Source organism: Pygocentrus nattereri, chromosome 27, assembly GCF_015220715.1.
Source record: "Pygocentrus nattereri isolate fPygNat1 chromosome 27, fPygNat1.pri, whole genome shotgun sequence".
Taxonomy (NCBI): Eukaryota; Metazoa; Chordata; class Actinopteri; order Characiformes; family Serrasalmidae; genus Pygocentrus; species Pygocentrus nattereri.
The window spans coordinates 10,357,897-10,382,073 of record NC_051237.1 but is presented as its reverse complement, the minus strand read 5'-3'; the positions used below and the strand labels follow the sequence as shown (position 1 = coordinate 10,382,073).

Here is a 24,177-nt window from a genome sequence, read left to right as displayed (position 1 = left end):
TCAGGTTCTTCTTCTGCCAGTTACAACACACACACACACACACACACACACACACACAGAAAAGTCACATAATTGAGTCAGATAATTTTTCACACATTTATTTTTGCTTTATCTGCCAGTATGCACAAAATAAACACCTAAAAATGCCCAAGCCATCAAACTAAATTTGAAGAATTTCCCGGAGGTTCTGTTTGCCTATGCAAATGTGTTTGCTTACATATTACATAACTCATAGTTTCAATTTTTCAAAGCCTGATTTCTGTTTTCTTTAACCCCACTCATTCCATCCACTGCTGCATGGAAATTTCCCTTACATTTGGTATGTAGTATCATGATAGCAAAGGCTTTACATTCAACAGGTTAAGATATGTTTTAAAGCTTACATAAATAGCTTTTGAGAAACGACACTGCTTCTACATAATTTCATGTGGGGAAAAAAATTTCAATAAAAGTTGAAAATATCTATTTTTTAATTTAGCTTAAAGTGAACTTAATATGGAATTCAAATCCTTAAATCACACTACTTATGTGTGACATTACATTGTACATAATTTTCTATTTAATTTTATGTATTGCTAAATGCTCGTCATGTGCATTTATCTGACAGAACAATGTTGTAAACAGCAACAACAGTGGTTTAAATCATATAAAAATATTGAGCACATGCACAATAGGTTTTATGTGACCCCCCCCTCCCCCCCCTTACACCTGTGTATAGATATATGAATATGATTAGAACCGTGTGCTGTGTATAGTGCTAAGCAAATAAGTGTGGACACGCAAGGTAGCCGCCAGTGTGTGCTCCTTTTGTGCTTTAAGGCTCTTGATAGGCAGGGGGCAGGGAATCAGCTTTCATCTTCAGAGCCTCATCATAGGAGGGCAGTTTAACCTGCCAATCAAAAACACAGCATCAGGTAGTACAAGACACATAGCATAAAACTAAAACTGTATAATTGTTTACTTATAAAAACAACTGATCTATATTTACTTATGATGATATGAGAGGCAGAAATAACTGCAGCTTATAAGGATGTATATACAAGATATCAAGTGTATTTATTATTACTTCAGTCAGTTTATTATCAGGTAGTTAGTGTGAGGCTGGGACTCAAAGTTGAATATATATTAAAAAAAAAAAAACGCACCCTGACGCTGTTCTCAACAGGGGGCTGCGATGGCGTCCAGTTTTCTCTCAGTGCATAGAAAGAACGCATTGACACCTGAAGCATGTACACCTATGCATACAAAAACACACAAATCAACACACAGCCCTGTACAACAGCCACCATGCAAAAATAAAACACACCTTTAACTCACAGGTAGCATAAACATTTATAGAGAGAAGCAGAGAGTTCTATTTTAATGAATAACTCTATATTCATTCTCAACCATGCTTCCTTCTTTCACCACATTCTTGTTTTCACACAGCCCAAAAGACACCCACCGACAGGACAGACAGACACAGAGATACAGAGAGGGAGATACAGAGAAAGAGACAGAGAGAGAGAGAGAAAGACAGAGAGAGAGCGATTCTTCTGGCCCATTTTTGGTAACTACCAAACAGCTTCTCAGAGATTCCGAGAACATTTTTGCATGTAAATGAAAGGAAGGCTCTGTGGGGGATGTGGTATTATTTATGGTAAACCATCTATTAACCCTGAAATGATTACAGGTACATAAACAGGCAAAGAGGGGAAAAAAGCATGTGTACACACAACCTACATACAAACCTAGACACATACACACCATATAAACATACACACACAAACACACACAGACCTTCAGCAGTATGTACAACACAAAGAGAACTCCAAACATCATGGTGACTTGGCTTAACTCCTGCACCTCCAGCTTGGCACCTCCTTTAAGGTTCAACTGTAAAGACAAACACATACTGGATTAGGGTTTATGCTGTTTATGCTTTAATGTAATGCTGACTGTCGATAGTTAGAAAGAGTGGCATGTGCACTACTTACAGTTTGCTATAAAAATATTAAAAGATAGTTTGAACTTAATTTAATGATGCCACACATTTCTGCAGAGCAGAATGAGCAAATACTGACTTTGTAACCTTAAAGGGCCCAAATCATGGAAAACTAAACTTTCCGGTTTATATGTAAAAAAGGTAAAGCTCCAAAATGTACCACACAGTCCGTACAAGGAAACACAGTTACAAAAACCAGCCTGTTTTGTATTCAGTTTTTGTTACGGTAAAAAAAACGAATTTACATAAATCTGCCTATTCAGCCTACTTTAATTTGGTTCCACCAACTGACTCCCAAAGTTATAAGGACTGTCTCAGCCTGGATTGGTTTTTGACTGACGCACAATCCAAGGCAGCCAATCATGACAGAGAGCGTTTACATATGAGAGTTATAAAGGCAAAGTAACAAAAACATCTTGTTTAAAACTAAGGAATAAAGAAAGGTTGGAAAATGGTATAGAAATATATATGGGCCCTTTAATATCACCATATTTTAGTTTTTTGAGTACACACACGCCAAATAGTAATTATTTGTTTTTACATTTACATTACATAATGTGTGAAATACAAGATAGTTCTAATTGAAAAAAGTGATGAAGACTATAGCTTCAGTTAAAGTCCACAGTTTAGTTGTATATATTCAAGAGGGTAAATGTATTGTGCATGTTTGTGTTTCTCACAGCCAGTCGAAGGGCATCCCGGTATGTGGGGGTTCCAGGCAGACCCCATGGAGCAGCAAACAGTGAGAGGAGGCTCAGAGCCACGTCCAGAAACATGAACAACACAAACGGCACAATACACACTGGGCCCTATTACACAAGCACACAGAGACACACAAACTTACTCACATTATCACGTTCATGTACACATACACAAGGGAGGATCATCTACATATGAAAATGGGTTTTTGATTACACTGTTCATGCACAGTCTCAGTGGTCTAAAAGGTACTAAAGATGGCATATGTGTGTATGTGGTTTGGAAAAACTGTTAGGATTCCGTGTTGCACCAACATTCATAAATATTGAAACAAGCGCTCTTTCTGGAGACTCAGGATTCTGGGTAAATATTGGTCTCGGCTACGGAGCCTAAACTCATCGGAGGTGAACAGAGATTGAAACAAAATGCCTGCGTGTACACACACACACACACACACAGTCTGAGTATTAAATCCAAAGCTTATCACTCGCTGCTGTTTCATAACATATTCAAGCTCAGTTTATACAGAATAAAAATATAGACATATTAGTTTCATTAAGTCAAGACAGGTAGAAATGAAGATTTCCTAAACTCTAACAACGATGTCAAAATCAACAGAAATATAATTATAATTTCAGTGTTTTAACTATTTGCATTCCCTCACATCTAACAACATTTACAAAGGTTTGTAACTTTGAAAGCTTAGCTCCACCACACTTAGCAAAACCTTGTCACAAATCACTGATAGAATCTAAGATGAATATCTAATACATCCATTTCCGTTGTACTGATCGCAACATTCAGAAAAATTTTATTTTTTCTGTGATCTTACTGGGTAATGCAGATCTAAAGCCCATTTTTAAAATAGTTTTTCTCAAAATCACCTTTTTCTACATTCAAAACCAAAAATCTGCATTTCTTTAATCCCTGCATTCATGAAATCTTACATGTCAATTTTTAATGTTATTCTGAAGGATGTTACAGAAGGATTTCAATACATACTGCTATTTCAAATTGCATTCAAATGACTACTGTTTACATAAATGCTCTATTCACCTGTAAAATCTCATTGTGAGTATCTTATAAACATTTGTTAATAACAAATATGAATTTCTACCCAAAAAAGTAATAATGACAATAAAGATTAAAGAGGGCAAATATAACTTTGAGCAAGTTATATAATACAATTGAATTTTTTTGTCTTATATACGACTGTGAAAAGAAATGCTAATGTACACATAACTGCAACATGAACACTCAGACACAAACCCATTACCTTCCGGTGAGATAACAGGACCAGCACACTGGAGAAGGACATCAAAACCAACATCATAAAGTTGGTGCTAATATCAACTACAGAGAAATGAAAAACATGATACAAATTTAAAGACACGTAAATGCTGCCAACTGCCATACATATTAAGAATACCATAAACAATAACTTTACAACAAAAATAAAATGTTCTGCCAATTATTTTTAGATATTTCCCAGGCCTAGTTCATCATCTCATGGTGCTCCTGGTGTTTTGGACCCACTTTGTTTTACTTGTTTGTCTCAACTTGTGACTAGAAAAGAAAAAAAAATCTTGACAATAGAGTAGAGTACTGTGCAAAAGTCTTAGGCACCCAAGACTATTTATTTATTAAATAAATTCATATGTGTATGTGTTTCAAATGTCAATAGTGTGTGTTTATTTGCTGAGAAAAGTGTTAATACTTGAATAAACAAAATGTATACGTACACACACACACACACACACACACACACACACACACACACACATGTTAGTGTGTTTGTTTAACCATTTTCAAGCCTCTCCTCGAGGAAGTCCTGTATTATATGTAGTTAAAAAGCAACTCCTGGTTTGACCAATCAGTGCTTCAGTAAATTGTGCTCATGATGTTATTGATGATATTAACAAGTCTCTGTGGCAACTGTGAAGGTGTCAAGGAAAAATATGGACCCAAGAAATTCTTGTTATATTTTATTGCTTTTATGTTTATTTGAATTATGAATATGACTTTATTCTAATGTATATTGTGATAAACTCACTGTTGAGGTAAATTGTTTAAACATTTGCTTAGATGCCTAAAACTTTTGCACAGTACTGTATATCTGTACACTTAATTTATCCCTTGTTTTTAATCAGGAACTACCTAATCTACATTTAAAACAAGCTGAAGAAATATATCGTCTTCATATCACAGGTAATCACATATTTCTACAGTTGTTCCAAACTCTCCCCTCTTCAGGAAGATTGAGAAAAGCTGCTGCCAAATTGTCATTTTAGTATGCAACAATGAGTGAGACTCTGGTGGGACTGAAAAGTGGTGGATGGTAGTAACTGTATTGTTTTTACTGGAGCAAAACATTTTGGGCGACACTAAACAGGAAAAAATGAATAAAAATGAGGTAAAAACTAATTAACAACTAAAGAAAATAACTGCTGCCCTACTGTATGTACTAGATGTTCAATTTAATAAAAACCATTAAGGAGTATAGACAGACTGTAGTATAACACTAAAGACTGTAGTAGAAGTACTAGACGCTTTCAGGAGTGACAGGAGAAGTGACAGATGAGTGTGTATAAAAGTGATAAAGTTTTGTTGTATCAGACATATGTTTGATAATGATGTATTATAACATAGCACTCACAGGCACGATAGCCATTAGCGAATTTCATGTCAGTGTAGGAGACGGTGAGTGGGTCAGTCTTCCGGATTATACCAACAGTCAGATCCATGGCCACCAGCAGATTATACACCTAGATAACACCCAGACACACAACACATAGAGCAAGCATGAAACAGAGACTGAGTGAAAGAAATTTATAAGAGTAAAGGTCTGTGTCTCTGAGTGTGTGTACTCTGGCAGTAGGTGTGTTTTGATTCCTCTCTGTAAGCCAATACCAACAGAACTAGGTATACAGTGGTAGAACAGCGATTCATTCAGAAATGCCTGTAAAAGTGTAAATTACATAACTCACGTACACTCACGCACACCTACACACACAGTGCCTTCCCTTGGGTAGTTTTTCGAAAGTATTTTAAGTGAGATTGTGTTTCCTGCAAGACTGTTGACCCAGACATGTTTTAGTGTGGGAGAGTAACTTTCTTATAATCTTGAAAATAATCTTCCTATTTAATATATTTCAATATATATCCAAGAAAAAATGAACAAATTGCTTTTTTGTGTATTTTAGTTGACAGCTTCAATGTTATTAATTAATCTTTATTAACAAGTTTCCTCTGAAGGAAAGAAATAAAAATCAAACTCCTCTGATTTCTCTTATAACATACGTTACTATTTTACTCTCATTCAAACAGAATAAAACTTGAGTGATGGAACTGGATCTAATATATTTGGGATGTATTGGAGTGTCATTTGTGATCCAGAACTAGTTGTCCAACATCTGTATCTGACCTTACTAATGTTCTTAAGGCCAAATGCAATGAAATCTTCACAGCTATGTTCCAACTTCTCATATAAAGCCTTCCCAGAAAACTGTAGGTTGTTACTGCAGTAGAGAGGGAAAAACTGCTATTTATTACCCATGATATCAGAAGAAACACTGGTATTTTATTTTTCCAAAAAAGTGGTGGTAATCATAATATAGCGTTTATATTTCTTGTACAGTACTGTGCGAAAGGTTTAGGCATCTAAGCAAACTTTTAAACAATTTACCTCATCAGTGAGTTTATCACAATATATCATAATTCAAATAAACATAAAAACAATAAACAGTTACAAGAATTTCTTGGGTCCATATTTTTCCTTGACATCTTCACAGCCACCACAGAGACTTATTAACATCATCAATTACATCATGAGCACAATTTAATGACGCACTGATTGGGCAAACCAGGTCACACCAGGAATTAACCACATATAATACTGGGCTTCCTCGAGGAGAGGCTTGAAAATGGTTAAACAAACACATCCATAAAATCACAATTTATGAATATATATATATATATATATAATCATTATTAATATTAACATTTTGTTTATTCAAATATTAACACTTGTCTTAGGGTGCCTAAGATTTCCACAGTACTGTATGTATAAAAATCACTGCCAACAATGTATATCTGGGAAAAAAATCATGCAATAATTTGGTCTATAATGTGTTTTAATGTCTTCATATTCATATATAGGACATAATATTTATACAATAATCTTTCTTCACATTTCAATGCAATGGCTAATTTCCTAGAAATTCTCTATCCCTTTTCTCTCCGTTATATAATATATATACTTTATTTATAAGGAATCGCAGAAAAACACAACCCATGCTAATAATGACAATACGCAATCAGAAATAGTAACTAGCACCAAAGCATCAAGAACAAAAAAGGGAAAGATAAAAAGAAAAAGGAAAAGAAAATAACTAAAGATAAATAAAAAAGAAAGAAAGAAAATAAAAATAAAATACAGGCTGTCGAGTTCAAGCATTACAAAGACTAAATGACAATAGATCAAACTGGAATATATCCAATATCAGACTGGGACTGGTATCAGACTAGGACCCTTCCAGACTATTCAAAACCACTCCCCAAACACTCTGGAAGCGTTTATATGATTTAGCATCATTGCAATGTAACCGATCCATTTGTATAATGAATAACATCTCATTTAACTACCTCTTAAAGCATGGTGCCACTGGAGATTTAGCTGCAACCATACCTGACAATAGAGCTTGCTTTTGTGCAAATGAAAAAGAAACAGAACTGTCAAAATAACCAAAGATAGCAAGTTTGTAATCTGGGACAATGTCCACTTTGAATGCTTCAGAGAACCAATGAAAGATATGAACCCAATAGTCATGCAACACAGGGCAGGACCAGATTAAGTGAGACAAGGAACCTTCTGAGGTTTGACAACGATCACACAAAGGAGAGACAGAGGAGTAGATTTTGTTCAATTTGGTTTTAAAAAAGTAAAACCTGTGTAATACTTTAAACTATATGAGTCTATACCTGGAGTTCACTGAGCAACGATGAATACTGGACAAACTTTCCTCCCACATATTATCAGAAATTGCAGCACCCAACTCATTGGCCCACCCTACCTTTAGGGGGGTAGTATTGTCTGATGCCGATAATGCAACAGTAAAGTTGGACACCAAGTGTCTAGCCTCAGGCGGAGAAAGTAGCAAGTCGTAAAAAACAGATTCTTTTGGTTTAATTGAAAAAGAGGGTACATTTTTTTGAACATAGTGTCTGACCTGCAAATATCGAAAGAAGTGAGAAGAAGGAAGACTATATTTAATTTTAAGCTGAGTAAAGGGAACAAAGCTGTTGTCAAAATAAAAATCTTTGATGCACCCTAAACCCTTCTCTCTCCATGTAAGAAACACATTATCTAACTGGCCTGGAACAAAAAAATGGTTATAAATAGCTGGAAACTGGAGGCAGAGAAAGAAACCTCTTAATTTGATTCAGAATCCTTAAGGAGTTTTTAATTATAAAATTAATACTGATTATTCTCTTGAGAGATTTCCTCATAGAAAACAGTAAAACTGGTAAAGAGGTATTAGTTAAGGACTGTGCCTCTATACTTAACCACAGTGGAGCCCCATCAGGTAGTGAGTGCTCTCCGTTTATTTCTTTATACCCTGAAAATGCATATATCTGAGTTTTGTTATTTCTGTTCCTGAAAATAATGTGAACCAAAGCAGACAGTTGTGTTAATGTCCTCACCGCATGAGTATGTATCTCTCATTCTACAGGAGTCTGGCTTCCTGTTACTCAACCCAGCTCTCTACTGCAGTTATCACTCAGTCAGCGCACTGGTCAAGCTGACTCCAGCGTCTCTGCAGCCTTAGTTCAGTCTACCAGCTTCAACATTTAACAACTCACTCTGGCTGCCCCTTTAATGCCGCACAAACTAAGCTGAACTGATCCTGGTACAGCTGTGGCAGAAACGGTCAGTGTATAAAATCAGGAAGGGCCAGTATGTTCTTGTTTAGTTACATGCAGACCAATGAAGTCACACACGGTTAAACACTACAAGTGTAATTTTACTTGTAATAAGTCACGGTCACTTATACAGGACCATACGCAAAAAATTAATAGCCATTTTAAGCTCAACTGTATGCTTGATCCTGGTACCAAATATTTGATCATTTATGTATATATGAGTGTGTGTCTGTGTGTCTGTATAAAGTCAAATATTACCAGGTAGAAGATGGCAGAGACCCGCGTGGCCGTGTGGACATGGCAGCAGAGTGACTGTTTTCCAGACATTTCTTTGTCTTCTTCGCTTACAAACAGCGTCTGAAATTCACTCAGAGACACAGCCTTACTAACCACGCCAACACTTCCTGATGCTGACACTTGCATGCGCAGTGATCAGATAAACACACAGGTTCACACATACATCATGTGGGGTGCACTGGGTTTCCTGTGACCAACTTTGCAAATGCATCACAGTATCATGAACAGCTCGACCATCTGAGTACCCAAGAACACACAGTCTTATTGCATTTTCTGTGTTGTAGTGCATGGAAAAAAAGTTTAGACTACATTTATACAAGACTTTGAGTCCCAGCCTTGTTAACAACTCCACTTTAACATTTTCTTTTTCATATTGTTTCATTTCCACACCTAGCTACCTCATAATACTTACTGATCAAAATTACTTCACAAAAAAAGCTATAAAGTCAAATAGGAAATTCATGACAATTATTGGTAAACCATTATTTGCTGTACTAAATACTGTACTACTTAGATTACAATAAATCCAACATTAATTGGTTAATTCAGCTAATTGATAAGTACACACACAAGAACTTCAAACTGTATTTTTTGCTGAGGATGAAGTAACAATGGAAATACAGAACATGGTACATCAGTGGGTCCGCAATCCATATGTCTGGGAACATGATAGATATTTATAAGGGAAATTCCACTTTAGTTGTTGTAATATTAGACCATTGAGAAGTAAACCAAGTCATTCAGAGGTTTAATGCGAGGCGAGCAGTTCTAGTGAAATGTGCCAATTCAGAATTGTTCACAGCAGTAATGACAGGAACGAAGTATTCAAAGCATTTTTCTTAAAGCTCTCACAGGAGACTGTTACATTTAATGATTACTAATATGTTACTGGTTATATTTTACAGACATTTTCAAGTACATTTGTGGGGTAAAATACATTTTTAAAAAGTTCCTTTATGCCAGAGATGTACATGCAAAGTACTCCCAAACAACATTGTTGAGGTTTATCACTATTACTACCATCAATATTGCATATAAACATCAGAAGACCCATGTAGGTCCACTGGTCATTTATGATAGTAAACAAAACAGCTTTGTTTGTGGTGTGGACATTGTGTGCCCTGGTTCCTAGGTTCCTATCACCACCAGAGTAAACCATTTCATATCAGTGCATTTGCTTATTCAACAAATGAACTAGACAGGAAATGATCCGATGGAACTCCCCTTCAATGTCAAATTGGACCAAAAAATAAATAAATAAATAAAAAAGTAAAAAGTCTCTCGCACTTTCTTGATTGAAAGAAAAAACCTGGTGAAACAGAGCCCTCTAGTGGCAGAAAGTTACTAAAGGCACTTCTTTAAACAGCATTTTAAATATTACCTGAATCCCATTATAAAGACTAAAGCTTGTGTGTTTTTTTTTTTTTTTTTTGTTTTTTTTTTAAATAAAAAGTATAGCTTGAGCCTTGTTCACATTGACCCATCAGGGGTCCTGGACTCATAAAATTAAACAATAACACAAACAAAACAGATGCAAAACTGAAAGACAAAAGGGACTTTAATAAGGCCTGCAGTCAGCAACCAAAAACAGCAAAGAAGCACACACAAACACAGAAAAACTGCAGACTCTAGAGCTTCACTGTCAGCGCTGATGGCTCTGAAACACAGAACAGGAAGTTATTTGACACAGGAACACATTTAACTCACACCCTCCCGCTGGCAACCGCAACTTTATTTCTTAAAGCTGATCTCGATCTCGCGTGAGTGCGTTTGTTCTCTCGCTCTCTCAAACTTGTAAAATTCAGTTCATCAGTTAAATTCTGTATTTGAATGGCAAATTCACAACGCACTCTAAAGTACAGAGATGTCAGTTTATTTACATGACCAAATAGTTAGTGTTGCAGTGCTGCCTTGTGCAGAACGGTGCACCATTTTGAAACAATTATCCCTGTCTTGAGGGATTATCTGAGCTGAATCAAATCCATTCTTTGGGTTGAAACATTGTAAGAAATGCTAACATACTGAAACTATTTCAGAGGGTTTGTGTGCAGGAATGGAATTCTTTTTCTAGACATGCCACCAAAATTCAGCATAATCAAAAAAAATTCTGGACATGCAGCAACCCTGGCTCTCAGAAAGCAGCTATGTACTGAATTATATTAAAACCATTGTATGAAGAACTAAATACTACAAAAGCCTTTCAGAGAGCAGTAATAAACTATATTAATTGTTCTGACAGGTGGACCAGCCACACACAAACCTGTTCATGTCAGAAGTGAATAGGTGAAAAGTCACAGTGGAAGACGGTCTCTGCCTCGTTGACTCTGGCTGGCTGGCCTTGTCCAGCATCTTCTAACTCCGTTTTGACACTGGGCATGAGGGGGTCAGGGGAAGCAGGTTTGGACAGGCTGGGGCATGATGCTCTTTGCGGGGTGATGTAACGATGGGGTTGGAGCAGTGGAGGATAGTGGCCTTCACAATTTTGAGATGCGAACTGGGGCCTCAAGACTGCATGCGGTACATGACCTGTGTGACCATACACATCACTGGCCCACGGGTAGGTCTGCAATGCTACACACACACACACACACACACACACACACACACAAAAAAAAAAAAAAAAAGTTCATAAAGATATCTTCCGCAAGCATGTCTGCACACAAGCAGTACTGTGTATCTATTTTATTTCTAGTGAAAGCCTTCAAGTTACTGATTCAAGACTGGTTATGCAAGATTAGACAAAGAATCTGCATGCATAAGGAGGGAGAATGTCAAAGACAACCAAAACAGAAGTTGCCAAAACTGGTTTTCATAAAATTACTAAAAAGAGAAAAACAGGATTCCTAACAACTGTGCAAGACCTGAAAGACCACCAAAACTGTCATCAGAAAAAAATGCAATTAAAGCTCCCACATTTAAGAGATTTATTTAAAAAATAATAATTGCAATTTGCAAATGAACATTTCCCTGCAGATTTCTTTGAAGAAAATTGCAAGCAAGAAGTTGAATGGAAGCTATAATAAAAGGTGGAGGGTGCACACAGTAAATATTTTGTAAAAGGGCTGTAAAATAAATAACTAAATGGCCGTTTTGAAGGGTGGGCACTGACTTTTACACAGTATGCATACGTTGTATATTCACTACTCAACTTCAACTCTACATATTGCAAAAAAAAAAAAACCCCAACAACAACCACACACACACACACACACACACACACTTCACAACTTCTTGTTTGTAAATTATTTTGTGTATTTTATATGCTGGAATTTTTGCAGACACCTCCATCTCCTACACAAAACACACACACACACACACACACACACACACACACACACACACCTTACCCTGCACCCCAGGCTGTAGCAGTATCTGGTTGCCATTTTGGCACTTAAAGTAGGAATGTCCTCCATTAGTGCAAGTCATCAGGCTGCTGGTGGTGCCTGGGATCTGGGGCAGGCAGGAAGAGGTTGTGCTCTCACTGGGGTTGGGTGTAAGGTAAGGAGAGGGGGTGAGGTAAGACAGATGAGAGTACTGTGGCAGGAGTGTGCTGGGCTGCTGTGGGATAATATTGCCCTGTTGAGCCAGAAGACTGTTAGGTTGCTGGGGAAACAAAGCGCTGGGCTGCTGGGGAAATGTGCTGATCTGGTAAGCCTGAGCACGGTTACCAGGACCAGAGATCACAGACTCAAGTTTAGCTGAACAGCCAATTCCATCATAGTCAAACCTGCAATACATCAGAGTTTTGCAGAAGTAGCATTCAGAGAAAAATACTGCAACACAGAGAATTGGAGAAGTAACATTGAGGAAATTATAGATATGGCTAAACTAAGTCCATAAACCAATAAAGGATATATGGCACCCACTGGTGGTATTGGAGAGTAGTGCAAATGTCGATGCTGATGCTTACCCAGTTTCAGTGTGCAGGCTGAGGGGCTGAGGCTCATTGTGCTCTGGTGTGTCCAACAGCACAGACAATGTGTGGGTGGGTGGGTTATATGCAGCAAAGAAGGGCAAAGAGGCACGGCGCAGAGGTGGGGGGCTCTGCATAAGGGGGAGTTTGTAGTCTACTGGGCCACCCTGAGAGATGCATACATTACCACCATCCACACAGCCTGGATCTACATCCACACCGGCAATGATAATTCGATGAAAACAATAAAGCCAGAGAGCATCAGTAAAAAAGCACAAACATATGAGTTAAAGACCAATATCAAACCAAATTTGGGTACATAAAGGACTTGTGTTGAGCTAATTAGAACAAATAAGAGATCAAGTTTCAGAGACAGAGAGACAAAGAGAGGCACAGACCTGGTGGGCTTGTACAGCTGGTAAAGAGGGCACTGTAAGAAGGAAGTGCATTTGCAGTTTGTGAAGGTATGGGTGCAATTGTAGGAGCTGAGAAAACAGGAGCCCTACACACAAGCAGGAGTAAACACATATATATATGCACACAGAGCAAGTACTCAAATGTGGTATCCAGCATCAATGTTTTAAATGAAGAACCTATGGACAGGGGCAGGTGCTCGGGACAGAGCAGGTGCTGGAGCCCGGCTCGCAGAAGGCTTCTTCGCTGTAGTTTTGGAAGTTTTACGCCACTTGGCACGACGATTCTGAAACCACACCTGAGGGAAAAAAAATAGGAAGTGTGATCCATCCAGCGAAATGTCCAGCAGAGGCATAAAAAAAAGTTTTCAAAAAAGTTATTTTTAGAATCTGACCATGACTCTTTGGGGTGTAACGCCAACTGACATTGCGATCTCTTTTCGCTTCTCTGCATCCGGGTAATGATCATCTCGAAAGACCCTCTCCAACTCCTCCAACTGATCTACACACACACACCATTCATAGTGTGTGAATAATAAATAACCCAAATATACATTAACTTTTTAATTTAATTTGTACACACACACACTCTCACTGGACATTGTCAAGTCATCAGTCTTATGTACATTTTCTAGGTTTATACTTACTGGCTGTTGACCATCTTACTATGTAGGTGAACCTGATGAAATTACCACTGATTGTAGGTATGAGGTCAGTGTACATAAACTGGCCACTCAGTGTATATTACACAAGAACTCACTCACCAGAACTGTAGGAGGTGCGTGTTTTCTTCTTGGGTGCGGGTGGAAGTAGAGAGGTGCTGGTGATGTAAGGTAAAGGCTGTGAACTGCTGTCTGGGCAGACCGACGGTAAGGGTAGCAGTGGCGTTGGCCTGCTGGTGAAGCGGGTGTAGCGGCGCGTGGTGTACACCTGCCGGAGAGTCACCTCCAGCTGCCCTGGAGGAACAAGTGTTTTGGGCTCCGCAGAAGGGCTATTATTACGGTTCCCCAGACACAGAGCTTCCGGTCCTGGCATTTGGGCTGTGGCTTGAGTCTGTTTTGTCTGAGCGATTGGCTGAGTTTGAAGGGGGAGCAGAGGGGGGTTGGAGGGGGGTACAGTGAGAGGCAGGGGGTTAATTAAGGAAGGTAGGGAGAGCGAGGGAAGCTTGGGGAATGTTAAGGTCTTGGAAGGGCACAGCATGAGCTCCTCACTTACACATCTCTCAACAGACTCCTCACACATCATCACCAGGTTAACGGGACAGCCAGAGTCCAGCTGCGGTGCACTCCTACCATCCAAGGGTGGGCTTGCGTAGGTGTCTTTTCCACCATCACTCTTGTCCCCTTTCACCTTTAGTTTTTCTGCTATACTCTCTTCATCAGTCTCTTCCTCACCATGTTCATCATCTGTCTTACCACCTACTTTTAGTTCTTGCTTTTGTTCCACTACCTCTTCCTTTGCGTTTCCCTTTTCACCTACAGATTTATCTCCTTTAATCTTCTCTCTTTTTAACTCTGCTTCTTCTCTTTCTTTGTCCACTTTTCTCTCTCTTTCACTGACTCTGAGCCCCAGGGAAGGCCTCTCGCCTTCCTCCTCACACAAAGGGCACGGGCCGTCTGTAAATGAGTGACAGTCATTGCTAAGCTAAGTTGTGATACGGTCCACATATCAAGCTTTAAAACAGCCCAGACTGAACTTAGAAGCCACGGAAATAATGTAATACACAAATGCTTGGCCGTTTCGTCACTTTCTACGGTTAATTTTAACACAAAACATTGTATCACGGCCTAATCCAACTGCTGAGTGGGATTATAAAGTTTGACTTTTTTTAAACCTATGACCTTAGTAGTAGTAGTAGAATTGTTTTATAAGTAAAAGTTTAAAAAACACACTTCTGACACACTTCACTAAACTCAGTGCGACTCCCTTTTATAAAGCAGTCGATTCCTACCGGAAGCCTTAGCGAAACTACCGAAACGTCCACTGCCCAAACTAACTACGCAGCAACTACTCCGTTTACCCCTAATGAAACAATTATTTGTGAAAAATAATTGAAATAGTCAGGCAATTTAGGTTCATTTACGCACCGTAATCACTAGCAAACAGTGAGTCCTCAGTCATCTCGTCGCTCAAAAAGACCTCTAACTCTAACTAGCAATCTCAATTACCTCAGGGCTAAGAGCGCGAGCTAAACACCGCCGCTGCTCCTAAATCAGATGATTGGTAATCATTTTTAATTGACCGCCAACAGCCGGAAAAGCTCTGCCACGTGACGAGGGAACGAACTGGGCGCGCGTTACCGGTGTGTTCATGACGAAGGGAGCTCGTGCTTCCGTTCTGCTTAAGCTGAGTGAGCTGCGGTCGTCAGTCAAGCCCCTCGCTTCTCTAAAACACAGGGAGGGAAACACTTGCGCTATTATACTTTGTTGTTTTACTCAAGTATTATTTCTGGGAGATTTGCACTATATTTAAGTATCATATTAAATATCTGTACTCTTACTCGTTTACATTAGCAAGAGGATAAAGCATACTTCATTTCGTTTAGACATTCAGAATACTCATATGTTTCACCTGATACCAATCGATTTACTTCCAGGGAATTTAATATTAAGTACAATTTATTAAAATATTCAAACAAATGCAACACAATGTAAGATGAAACTGCCCTAAACTGTGCTAATGTGTCTTTGTGTGAGGTCTAGTACAGCCCAGCACCACACAGGAAGGAAACATTTGACTTATCTGTTAAACATGTTTTAGTTTTTACTTTTACATAGGCCACTTGAGCATGTTTAAATGTAGTTAAATGTTAAATTCTTTTTACTTTCAAGTGCTTGAGCTTGGCCGCACCTGTCCATTTTTAATTAGGTTTTGACAAATACTTATGTGGGGCAGTCATGGGCTGGAGGTTAGGGAACCAGCCTCATGACCGGAAGGTCGCCGGTTCGATCGCCAGAGCCGACAGCTCATGACTGAGGTGTCCTTGGGCAAGACACCTAACCCCCAACTGCTCCTCGGGCACGGCAGATTGGGCTGCTCACCGCTCCAGGCAAGTGTGCTCACTGTCCCCTAGTGTGTGTGTGCTCACTAGTGTGTATGTGGTGTTCCACTTTACGGATGGGTTAAATGCGGAGGTGTAATTTCCCTGTTGTGGGACTAATAAGGGTCAATTAATCTAATCTAATTTCACTTAAAGGGCCCATTTTCATACATTTTTCTAGTATTTTCTTTATTTTGTTTCTTTGAGTTTCTTTTAATGGTATTTTATGGTCTTATGTGCCAAAAACAGCCAGAATAAAAATTTCCATGACCATTGTCAACCAGTCTTTTTCCCTTAGAAAAAAACTGGCTGTTTTTTTACTCTACCTTTGAGACTGGTATATACAGACTGGTATATATTAGTTCTGATTGACAGCCCTGTAGTGTACTTCATTCAAAAGGCAGTCTAGTACAAGGTCCTGCTGGTAACAACCCATGTAGACAAAAACAATGTGTGACCATGACATATTAACCTGTGGGAAGGAGATCCTAATGCATGGTCACAACTTAGTAAGGTGGATAAAAAAGAGGTGGGGCGATGTCACCCCAACTTCACCTAGGGTATAAAACATATGTACAAACTCTGTATATTTGGGAGTGTCATCCAATGGCCTTTGGAATACATTCTCCATGCTCAAGAAATAAAGGACCTGCACTTCTGAATCCTGAAGAGTCTTCTTGTATTTCTTAGTTCGTTTGATTCTTTTTATTTTCTTTCAACAAACAAATTGAATTTGTTTTATTTTACAAACCATAGATAGTACTTAGGCTGGTCAAACAAGTGTCGAGCCAAGACAGTGCGCAAATGAAATAATTAAGTCATGGCCACGATTTCGGCATGGGTGGGTTACACATATGTTGGTTTTCATCAGTGTATGGACTGGAGAGTGAATTGTATGTCTTAAAACTTTAACAGTGGTTACATACTACATCAAACTCTTCATATAAAAAAAAAATCAAGAAAAATTCAGTTGACCATGACTATATCCTTTAACAGCTGCAATAGAGCTACACACATGAGGCCCAACATTTAATTTTACTGTTTACAGTTTAGCAGTAAGTAACAGATTGAACTCAACTGCCTACACCAGCAGTCCCCAAATCTGGTGTTAAGTCAGGGGTATGGCAGCTTATACAGGTTAGAACTAAACTCTGCAGAAAGGTAGCTCTCCAGGACCAAGGTTGGAGGCCACCAGATTATACTATCATGCTGTAACTAGAAACTACCTATCCACATGGAAAGTTTGTAAAGTTTGCACCCGAGAGGAAAGTATTGTGAGCAATTAATAATTCATCTAATTATTTTTTTTAAATGACTGACTTAACACTAAAGTTGCTGATAATTTAAGAAAACATGGTAAAGTGGAAATTACACATACTCAAAGAGTACAGTGGTTTATGTGACAAACCTGATCACATTCCTGATGAAGTGAATGCTGATTATAATTAGATATTGCTGTAGGCCTTATGCTGTGCTGTGCGCCTACTATTTTCAAAATTTAGAGATAGCTGTGTGCATTCAGAGATTCCACAGGGAAATCCCTAGGACACGTTGCTTTTAGTATAAACACATTTCACACAGGCAATTTTAATTTTAATCTCAATAAATGTTGATATTTACATCCACGAGTCGATATTTCACATTAATTACAAAAATGCGTAGTATATGTGGCCTACTGAACTGACTTTTATGAAACCCAGAGGAAATAATAACACAAGAGAAAATCAAGTACCCAATAAGGTCTTTTATTTAGAACAGAGTGGCATATTAGTGACAGAACTTCGCCTCCTTATACACAAACCAACCAATGAGAAAAAGAAAAATCAGCTCTTAAAAAATGGACATGTATAAAACACAATGGGCAACCATCACATCAAGACCATGCTAGTCTGTGATTGGCACAGACGCAGGAAGGCCCGCCTCTTCAATTGGCCATGGGCAGAAAGAGTGATAGGTTACAGGTAGATGAGTAGAAAAAACAGCAATCCACTGAGACAAATCTATTCACTTTAACACACAGTGACCGCCAGACATTCCCAAGTGAACAGGTGTGTTGGAGAGCATGTGGGTGCATACTTGTGATGGTAGCAGTTCTACGTAGGTCAGACAGGTGGAGTACTTTTTAATTTTGTGGATGGTATTCCAAAGAAATTTCAAACATCATTATACCAACAGTTGTAAGCTCTCAGCCATGTTTAAAATAGCCTTGTGCCTTTAGAAAATCTTGGAACAATCATAATACCTTGATACCTGAAGTCTTGTGACTAACTTTAGGCTTGAGAGTTTCTAAGCATTGCTGCAGTAAATGTACTGATTGTAAAAGGTATTAGCAATTACAATTGACTGTCAGAGACTGTGTGTAGCTGTATGTGACAACCCATTAGTGTAGTGAATGACAGGAATAAGATATCAGTCTGGTCCCAAAGCCCCAGCTGCGACCAGTGTTACTTACTATGAGGAGTGTGTGTATGTGCGAATCTGCACATTTTACACTAACAAGTGTGAAAGTGTTTATGTTTGGGGGTTGATCTGGGCATTATTTCATGAAGTGAGATACCACAGTTAGTTAAAATATTTAAGCCAAATGTTAAAGGGGCATTTTGGCCTAAAACTGTAAAATGTTATTGGTATATTTTGAGAATTATGAGATTTTAAGGTATTTAAACCTTAAAACCTTACTCTCAAGATTATTGTGGCACTGATGAAAGAGGTGAGTAGACATGTTTTGGGTGCATTTTTCATTTTGACCAAAGTTACCCTTTAAGCAGAGAAGTGAGGGACATTTATCTTGGCCAGTATTGTTAGCTGGCTTAAGTTATCCAGCTAACTGAAGAAATCCTGCTCCATAAATAAGCTCATTAATGATGGAAGAAACGCTGGAGAGGGAAAAAAAAACATCTGTCAGATACATTCCAGCCAGCGTATGGGCACACATGCACACACAGGCATGACAAGATCACACAGGTTAGAGCATAATATTCAAGCTACAGGTGCAGATGCACAAAACTGGTTTTACAATCTTAGATAGTTGTACAGCCTACAACCCCATGGCAAGATTTCTCAACATCTTTTGAATGCAGCCTCCAATGTGGGACCTGCACACATTGTCTATCAGCAAGTATTGCAGCGCCTTCAAAATCAACAAATGGGCTGTATTATGAAATGTGGTTCAATGCAGTCTGTTAGCATCATAGCCCCTTGAACACTCCAATCATAGTGATATGTTTTCAATTAATGACTTTATCAGTGGTCTGCTACGATGGGCAGTGAGGGACCTAAAATAGGCCACGTCGCAGTGCTCTAATGTTTGTGCTGTGGCATACAGACCCACCCCAAACCTGACCCACCGCTATGACACATGAAATGATATGTGATTATATTGGTAATGCCAATAAGCCTCTCAATACAGAGTTTGTCAAGGTTACAAAAGGCCAGACAGTGGCATCGCATCTCATCTGCATGAGAGCACGTGGTACATTCTCCCTCACCAGCACTTGAGGGTGACAGCATATGAGTGTATTGATGTTAAATAGCTGCATTATTGCTACATCATGCACTTTTAGCTAACTCTAATTGTGCAGCCATTTATATTTTAGTGACCTCGGTGTACAGCACTTGAACACAATGGAACATAATCGGAAAGCATCGCTCTTCTGACCCTCTCTGGAATTTCACAATAGTAATAAGTCCTACGCTATAAAATGCCTTATGCAGATGTGTCCCGTTATGAAAACACAATATTCCTAATGAACCATCAGTCTTTTGCCTTTTACTTAAATCTTGTCCCAAAATCCTATTCCTTCCCACTGATTTTCTACTGTATCTCCTAACCCTTCTCTGAATTCAGCCTATTCAGTGTAGTGTATTATGTGTATAAATGTGGTTTTGTGAGAGTGCCAATACGCAAGTGAGACCCAGTCTTGTGTGCTTGTGCTTTTTTTACACAAAGGCTAGAAACCTGATCAAAGATCAATAAAATACTGAAAACATGGGAAATATTTTCTTTCTTTTTTTGGCTGAAGTGATGGAAAAGAAGGTGTTAAATAAAAAAAATCCTCTTCAGATTCCTGTAACATTGCGTTTTTGAAAATTTTTTAAGTGATATGTGTATGTGTGTGCAAAGACGTTTATTAAGTAAAAGACATCATTAAAAGCATGATAAATCAAAATTAAAAAAAGGAGTTGATATTTACACCAATAAAACTTTTACTGCACAGCTAAATAGATAATATCCTTCACTACTAATATTATTATCTTCTTTTACCTTCCATTCAGAGCTGCTGATATATTATTGATTATTATTACTATTGATAACTAATTGTCTTTGTACAGAACAGAGCAGGGGCTAATCCTCTGATTCTTTTGCATGCACTCCCTCACAGCAAATGTTTCCTCATCGTTTTTATGTGCTGTGTTAATCATACAGTTTTTTTCCAGGCTCCCTGCTCCAAACAAATAGTACTACAGTCATTGAGGCTGGCCTTGCTGACAGATAATCTCGCCAGCAGAGGGAGTCAGACTGTGCGTGTACGTGTGTGTGTATGGGGCTGTGCGGCTGGGCTAAGGTCACAGATGGCAGCTCTGTCAGGCCACACAGCCCCATACACAAAACAAGCACACAAACCCACCGTTCTCTGCTCAAGCTCAGCTTCTAGCACCAGGGAAATGGAAGGCACCGCACAACATTTGACCTTTAGCCTTTGTGACAGAAGTGCGATCTGTTCAGAGTAGCGTGGTCTCGGCATTCCTCCTCCACTCCTCTATCCTTTCGCTCCCTCCCCTCGGCCCTCTCTGTCCCTCCATGACCCTCTCTAACTTTTTACTTTCCTTTCTTGCTTCCTCTTTGCATGCTTCTAGACTCCCATGTTCAGCTGGAGAGGAATATTGTGCAGTTGAAGAGCATGTGTGTCTTTACAAAAAAGTTTCATGTTATAATTTTATAGAACAACAATCCTAATCATATCAATAGTTAAAAAAGGTTGTCTTTTTTTCCTTTTCTTCATATGCGGGAAACCCCTACCCTTCCCTAGCCCATTCCCCAAAATCCTCACCGCAGCCACTTCCATTTTTTTCTTAATCTTTTTTATCCATTCAAAACAAAGTCCCAAGTCCGTAGAGTGAGAGGCACTCTCATGGAGAAAAAGAAGGAGTCAGGAGAGAAAGAGAGTGAGATGAAGGGAGGGAGGAAAGGAGGGCAAGAGAAAGAGGAGACTAGAAGGATCAAGGGATGCAAGAAGGAGAGTGTATGGTTTCTAGGCATAGAATTCCTCCTGCTTGTCTGGCTTCTGATAGGTGACTGTGGCTTGTTTGGGCTCCTCCAAAGTGTAGCTGCCTTCATCCTTTTTCTTCATCCGGTAAACAAGTAACATGACCAGGAATGCAGCAAAGAGTGCACCAACGACACCTCCAACGATTACCGCTAGATGGACAGAGAGAGGCACTTGTTATTAGAACACAGACACAGGTTTAGAGATGGGAGTACACTGTAAAAAATGGTAAAATGTACAACAGCAGAGGTTAAACCTGTTAATTAACAGTAAAAGCATGTCTTCTCAATGATGGTAAAATCTGTAAAATTACAGTAATTTAATTTGTTAGAAATACTGCTTTTACTGTAATTCAATAGTTCAACTAGTAATTCTGACAAACAGGATTAACATAGTAATTACAGTAACAACCATTAAAATAAAAAGTGCCAGGTCCAATAGACTCAAATTACAAGTAGGCTTGTCACATTTATTACATAATCACCTTAGTACAGTTATTCAAGCTGACATAATCACTTTAGCACAGTTATTGAAGTTTTTGAATAGTTGTTAGCTTTCACAATCACGTCACAGCCAACAGAAAGTGTGCGCGTTTGTCCATTGAGTTGAGGCAAATAGCAGAAATCGTGTTTATTGAGTTGTTGTGGGTCATACGAAAACAACAAAAGTTCTAATTTTTGACTAGGCACAATAAGACCTTTAGAGGGCAGACCAGTCACCAATGCACTCTTGGTTAAATTTTGGTAGCCCAGCCATTCCTGGGAAAGTGTGCCACTGTTTCAAGCTTTGTCTACTTGAGGATAATGGCTCTCACTGTGGTTTGCTGGCATCCCTGAGTCTTAGCAATGGCTTTGTAACCCTTTCCAGACTGTTAGATTTCAAGGAATTTGTTTCACATCTGTATTTGAATCTCTTTAGAGCATGGGAATATGTGCTACTTTTTGAGATCTTCTAGCCTGCTTCACATTGCCAGACAGGTTCTATTTAAGTGATGTTTGCAGTCAACAGGTCTGGCAGTAAGCATGCCTGGGTGTGGCTCATGAAATTAAACCCAATAGTCAATTGAATTTGCTTAACTGGTTGATTTAGTTCCTGTGGGGGGAATTACTTCTTCCCATAGGGCAATGTCGGGCTGAATAACATTTTCTGTTAATTGCATTCATTTATATAGCATTTAAATGCTAGCTAAAATGTCATGATGGTGACTAGTACTGATTTCCTCATAGAACTACAATGGAATTTTTTTAGTACATTCAGCACAGGAAGAGACGTTTGCTAAGCACTACTCTTTTCTTTTTGGGTTGCTTTTTTTCTAAGAATGCTAAAACTGGAAGATGAGAGGTGTGAGAATCAGCGAAGCACTGCAGATTCAGAAACAACAGCGCAGAAGGAAATTAAACCCAAAAAAGAATTAGGAACTAAATGTGAATGGCTTGTAGAAATATACATCTGAAAATACTCAAAGCACCACTACATCAGAATTTCACTTAAATGCATGTAAATAAATGTAACTAGTGCACTACCCACCTCTTCACAGGTTACACTGTCATTCTGCACACCTAATATAACCCACTCTCTTTCGCTCTCTTTTTCCTCACCATAAATTTATGTACAAGCATTTCTTCTGTATAGATATACTGACTTAGGTAATTAACACATAATATTCAGTATTATTTCATTTCAATATTAGAATTAGAATATATAATACAAAACATACACAAATAAAGGAATGAGAGAAAGAAAAAGGTGGACAAGCACAAATTCACACATACACTTAAACAAAAGCAGACAGGAGAGGCCTCAATCTACATGTAGCCTTGGAGCAGTAAATCTACACTCTTAAAAAAGATTCTTCAAGGGTTTTTTAAGTAAATGGAATTGTTTTATTTAGAACCATGAGTTCTGTATGGTACCATTTCATGCTTGAATGTTTTTGGCATGGTAAATGTTTTTTTGAGATTGATGGAGAATGTATTTTAAATAGTTCTATACAGCACCAAAAAGAGTCCTTTGATTGTTACAATGTCAAGCTTATGCTATATAAAACCATTTTCAAAATTTTCACATTCTCTATCAAACTAAAGACTCTTCATCTAAGGAACCAAGACTCACCATCTAAGGAACCATTTAAGCATGAAATGTTTCCATACAGAACTCATGGCTCTAAATAAAACCATTCTCTGTATTAAAGAACTCTTAAAGAACCTTGAGTATAGAGTGGGGCTTTAGGATGATGCACAAAGTACGCACTAAAATCACTCTACCCTAAAGCTCAGCTTTACCTATGACCAGGAAGTCTGCAAATACAAAGGCAAACAGTCCCCCAATCAGAATAGCTGAGGAGAGAGAGACAATGTGTAAGAGAGTGGGAGAGAGGAGCAAATGATGAAGTGAAAAACAGACAGGAGGACAGGGCTGTATTTACCACAGGGGCATTATAAATAGGTTCATTGGAGGCATCTCTTTAGGTTTGTGGGACCAGAATGACTACATATCAGGAAATAGTTTTGGAAATTAAATGATGGCTGCAGAGCCAAGGACTTCCTCCCTGAGTAATACATCTTTAAGATGAGAATTCACGAGATCTTGATGCAGAACTGGTATTACAATTTAACCAGGTATGATAGTGAGACGTTCACCAA

The 24,177-nt window shown here is 38.5% G+C and overlaps 3 protein-coding genes across 3 annotated transcripts in view; all 3 read right to left on the bottom strand.

Annotated features, from left to right (window-relative positions):
* Window positions 1-82: 82 nt before the first annotated feature.
* LOC108426478 (lysosomal-associated transmembrane protein 4A) lies at window positions 83-9,020 on the bottom strand. Its single transcript, XM_017695973.2, has 7 exons — window positions 8,864-9,020; window positions 5,340-5,448; window positions 3,960-4,036; window positions 2,665-2,793; window positions 1,780-1,875; window positions 1,146-1,235; window positions 83-889 (listed from the first exon to the last, which is right to left on the bottom strand). Exons 1-7 carry the CDS (start codon window positions 8,930-8,932, stop codon window positions 815-817), a joined length of 645 nt encoding a protein of 214 aa, XP_017551462.1. The 5' UTR covers window positions 8,933-9,020; the 3' UTR covers window positions 83-814.
* A 1,422-nt stretch (window positions 9,021-10,442) lies between these two features.
* Window positions 10,443-15,426, bottom strand: LOC108424776 (homeobox protein NOBOX). The gene is made up of 10 exons (XM_017693005.1): window positions 15,316-15,426; window positions 14,444-14,844; window positions 13,993-14,302; window positions 13,624-13,730; window positions 13,409-13,527; window positions 13,214-13,317; window positions 12,813-13,023; window positions 12,250-12,629; window positions 11,163-11,473; window positions 10,443-10,559 (listed from the first exon to the last, which is right to left on the bottom strand). Exons 1-9 carry the CDS (start codon window positions 15,347-15,349, stop codon window positions 11,172-11,174), a joined length of 1,968 nt encoding a protein of 655 aa, XP_017548494.1. The 5' UTR covers window positions 15,350-15,426; the 3' UTR covers window positions 10,443-10,559; window positions 11,163-11,171.
* Window positions 15,427-17,992: 2,566 nt separating this feature from the next.
* The window catches only part of sdc3 (syndecan 3), a 41,608-nt gene continuing 35,423 nt past the window's right edge, over window positions 17,993-24,177 (bottom strand). Inside the window, exon 6 of the mRNA XM_017695948.2 lies at window positions 17,993-21,687. Coding sequence (XP_017551437.1) covers window positions 21,521-21,687 — 167 coding nt within the window. The 3' untranslated portion in view covers window positions 17,993-21,520. The remainder of the gene's footprint in view (window positions 21,688-24,177) is intronic.

Bases quoted from the DNA above. Each gene is read 5' to 3' on its own strand.
- LOC108424776 (XM_017693005.1), bottom strand. From the start codon at position 15,349: ATGACTGAGGACTCACTGTTTGCTAGTGATTACG. The intron at 13,528-13,623 runs GTCAGATTCTAA...TTTTTCCCTCAG, and splicing joins TTACACCCCAAAGAGTCATG to GTGTGGTTTCAGAATCGTCG. The intron at 12,630-12,812 runs GTAAGCATCAGC...GATGTATTGCAG, and splicing joins AGCCTGCACACTGAAACTGG to GTTTGACTATGATGGAATTG.
- LOC108426478 (XM_017695973.2), bottom strand. From the start codon at position 8,932: ATGTCTGGAAAACAGTCACTCTGCTGCCATGTCCACACGGCCACGCGG. The intron at 5,449-8,863 runs GTAATATTTGAC...GGTGTTATCTAG, and splicing joins TCTCTGCCATCTTCTACCTG to GTGTATAATCTGCTGGTGGC. The intron at 2,794-3,959 runs GTAATGGGTTTG...CTTGTGTAATAG, and splicing joins TCCTGTTATCTCACCGGAAG to GGCCCAGTGTGTATTGTGCC.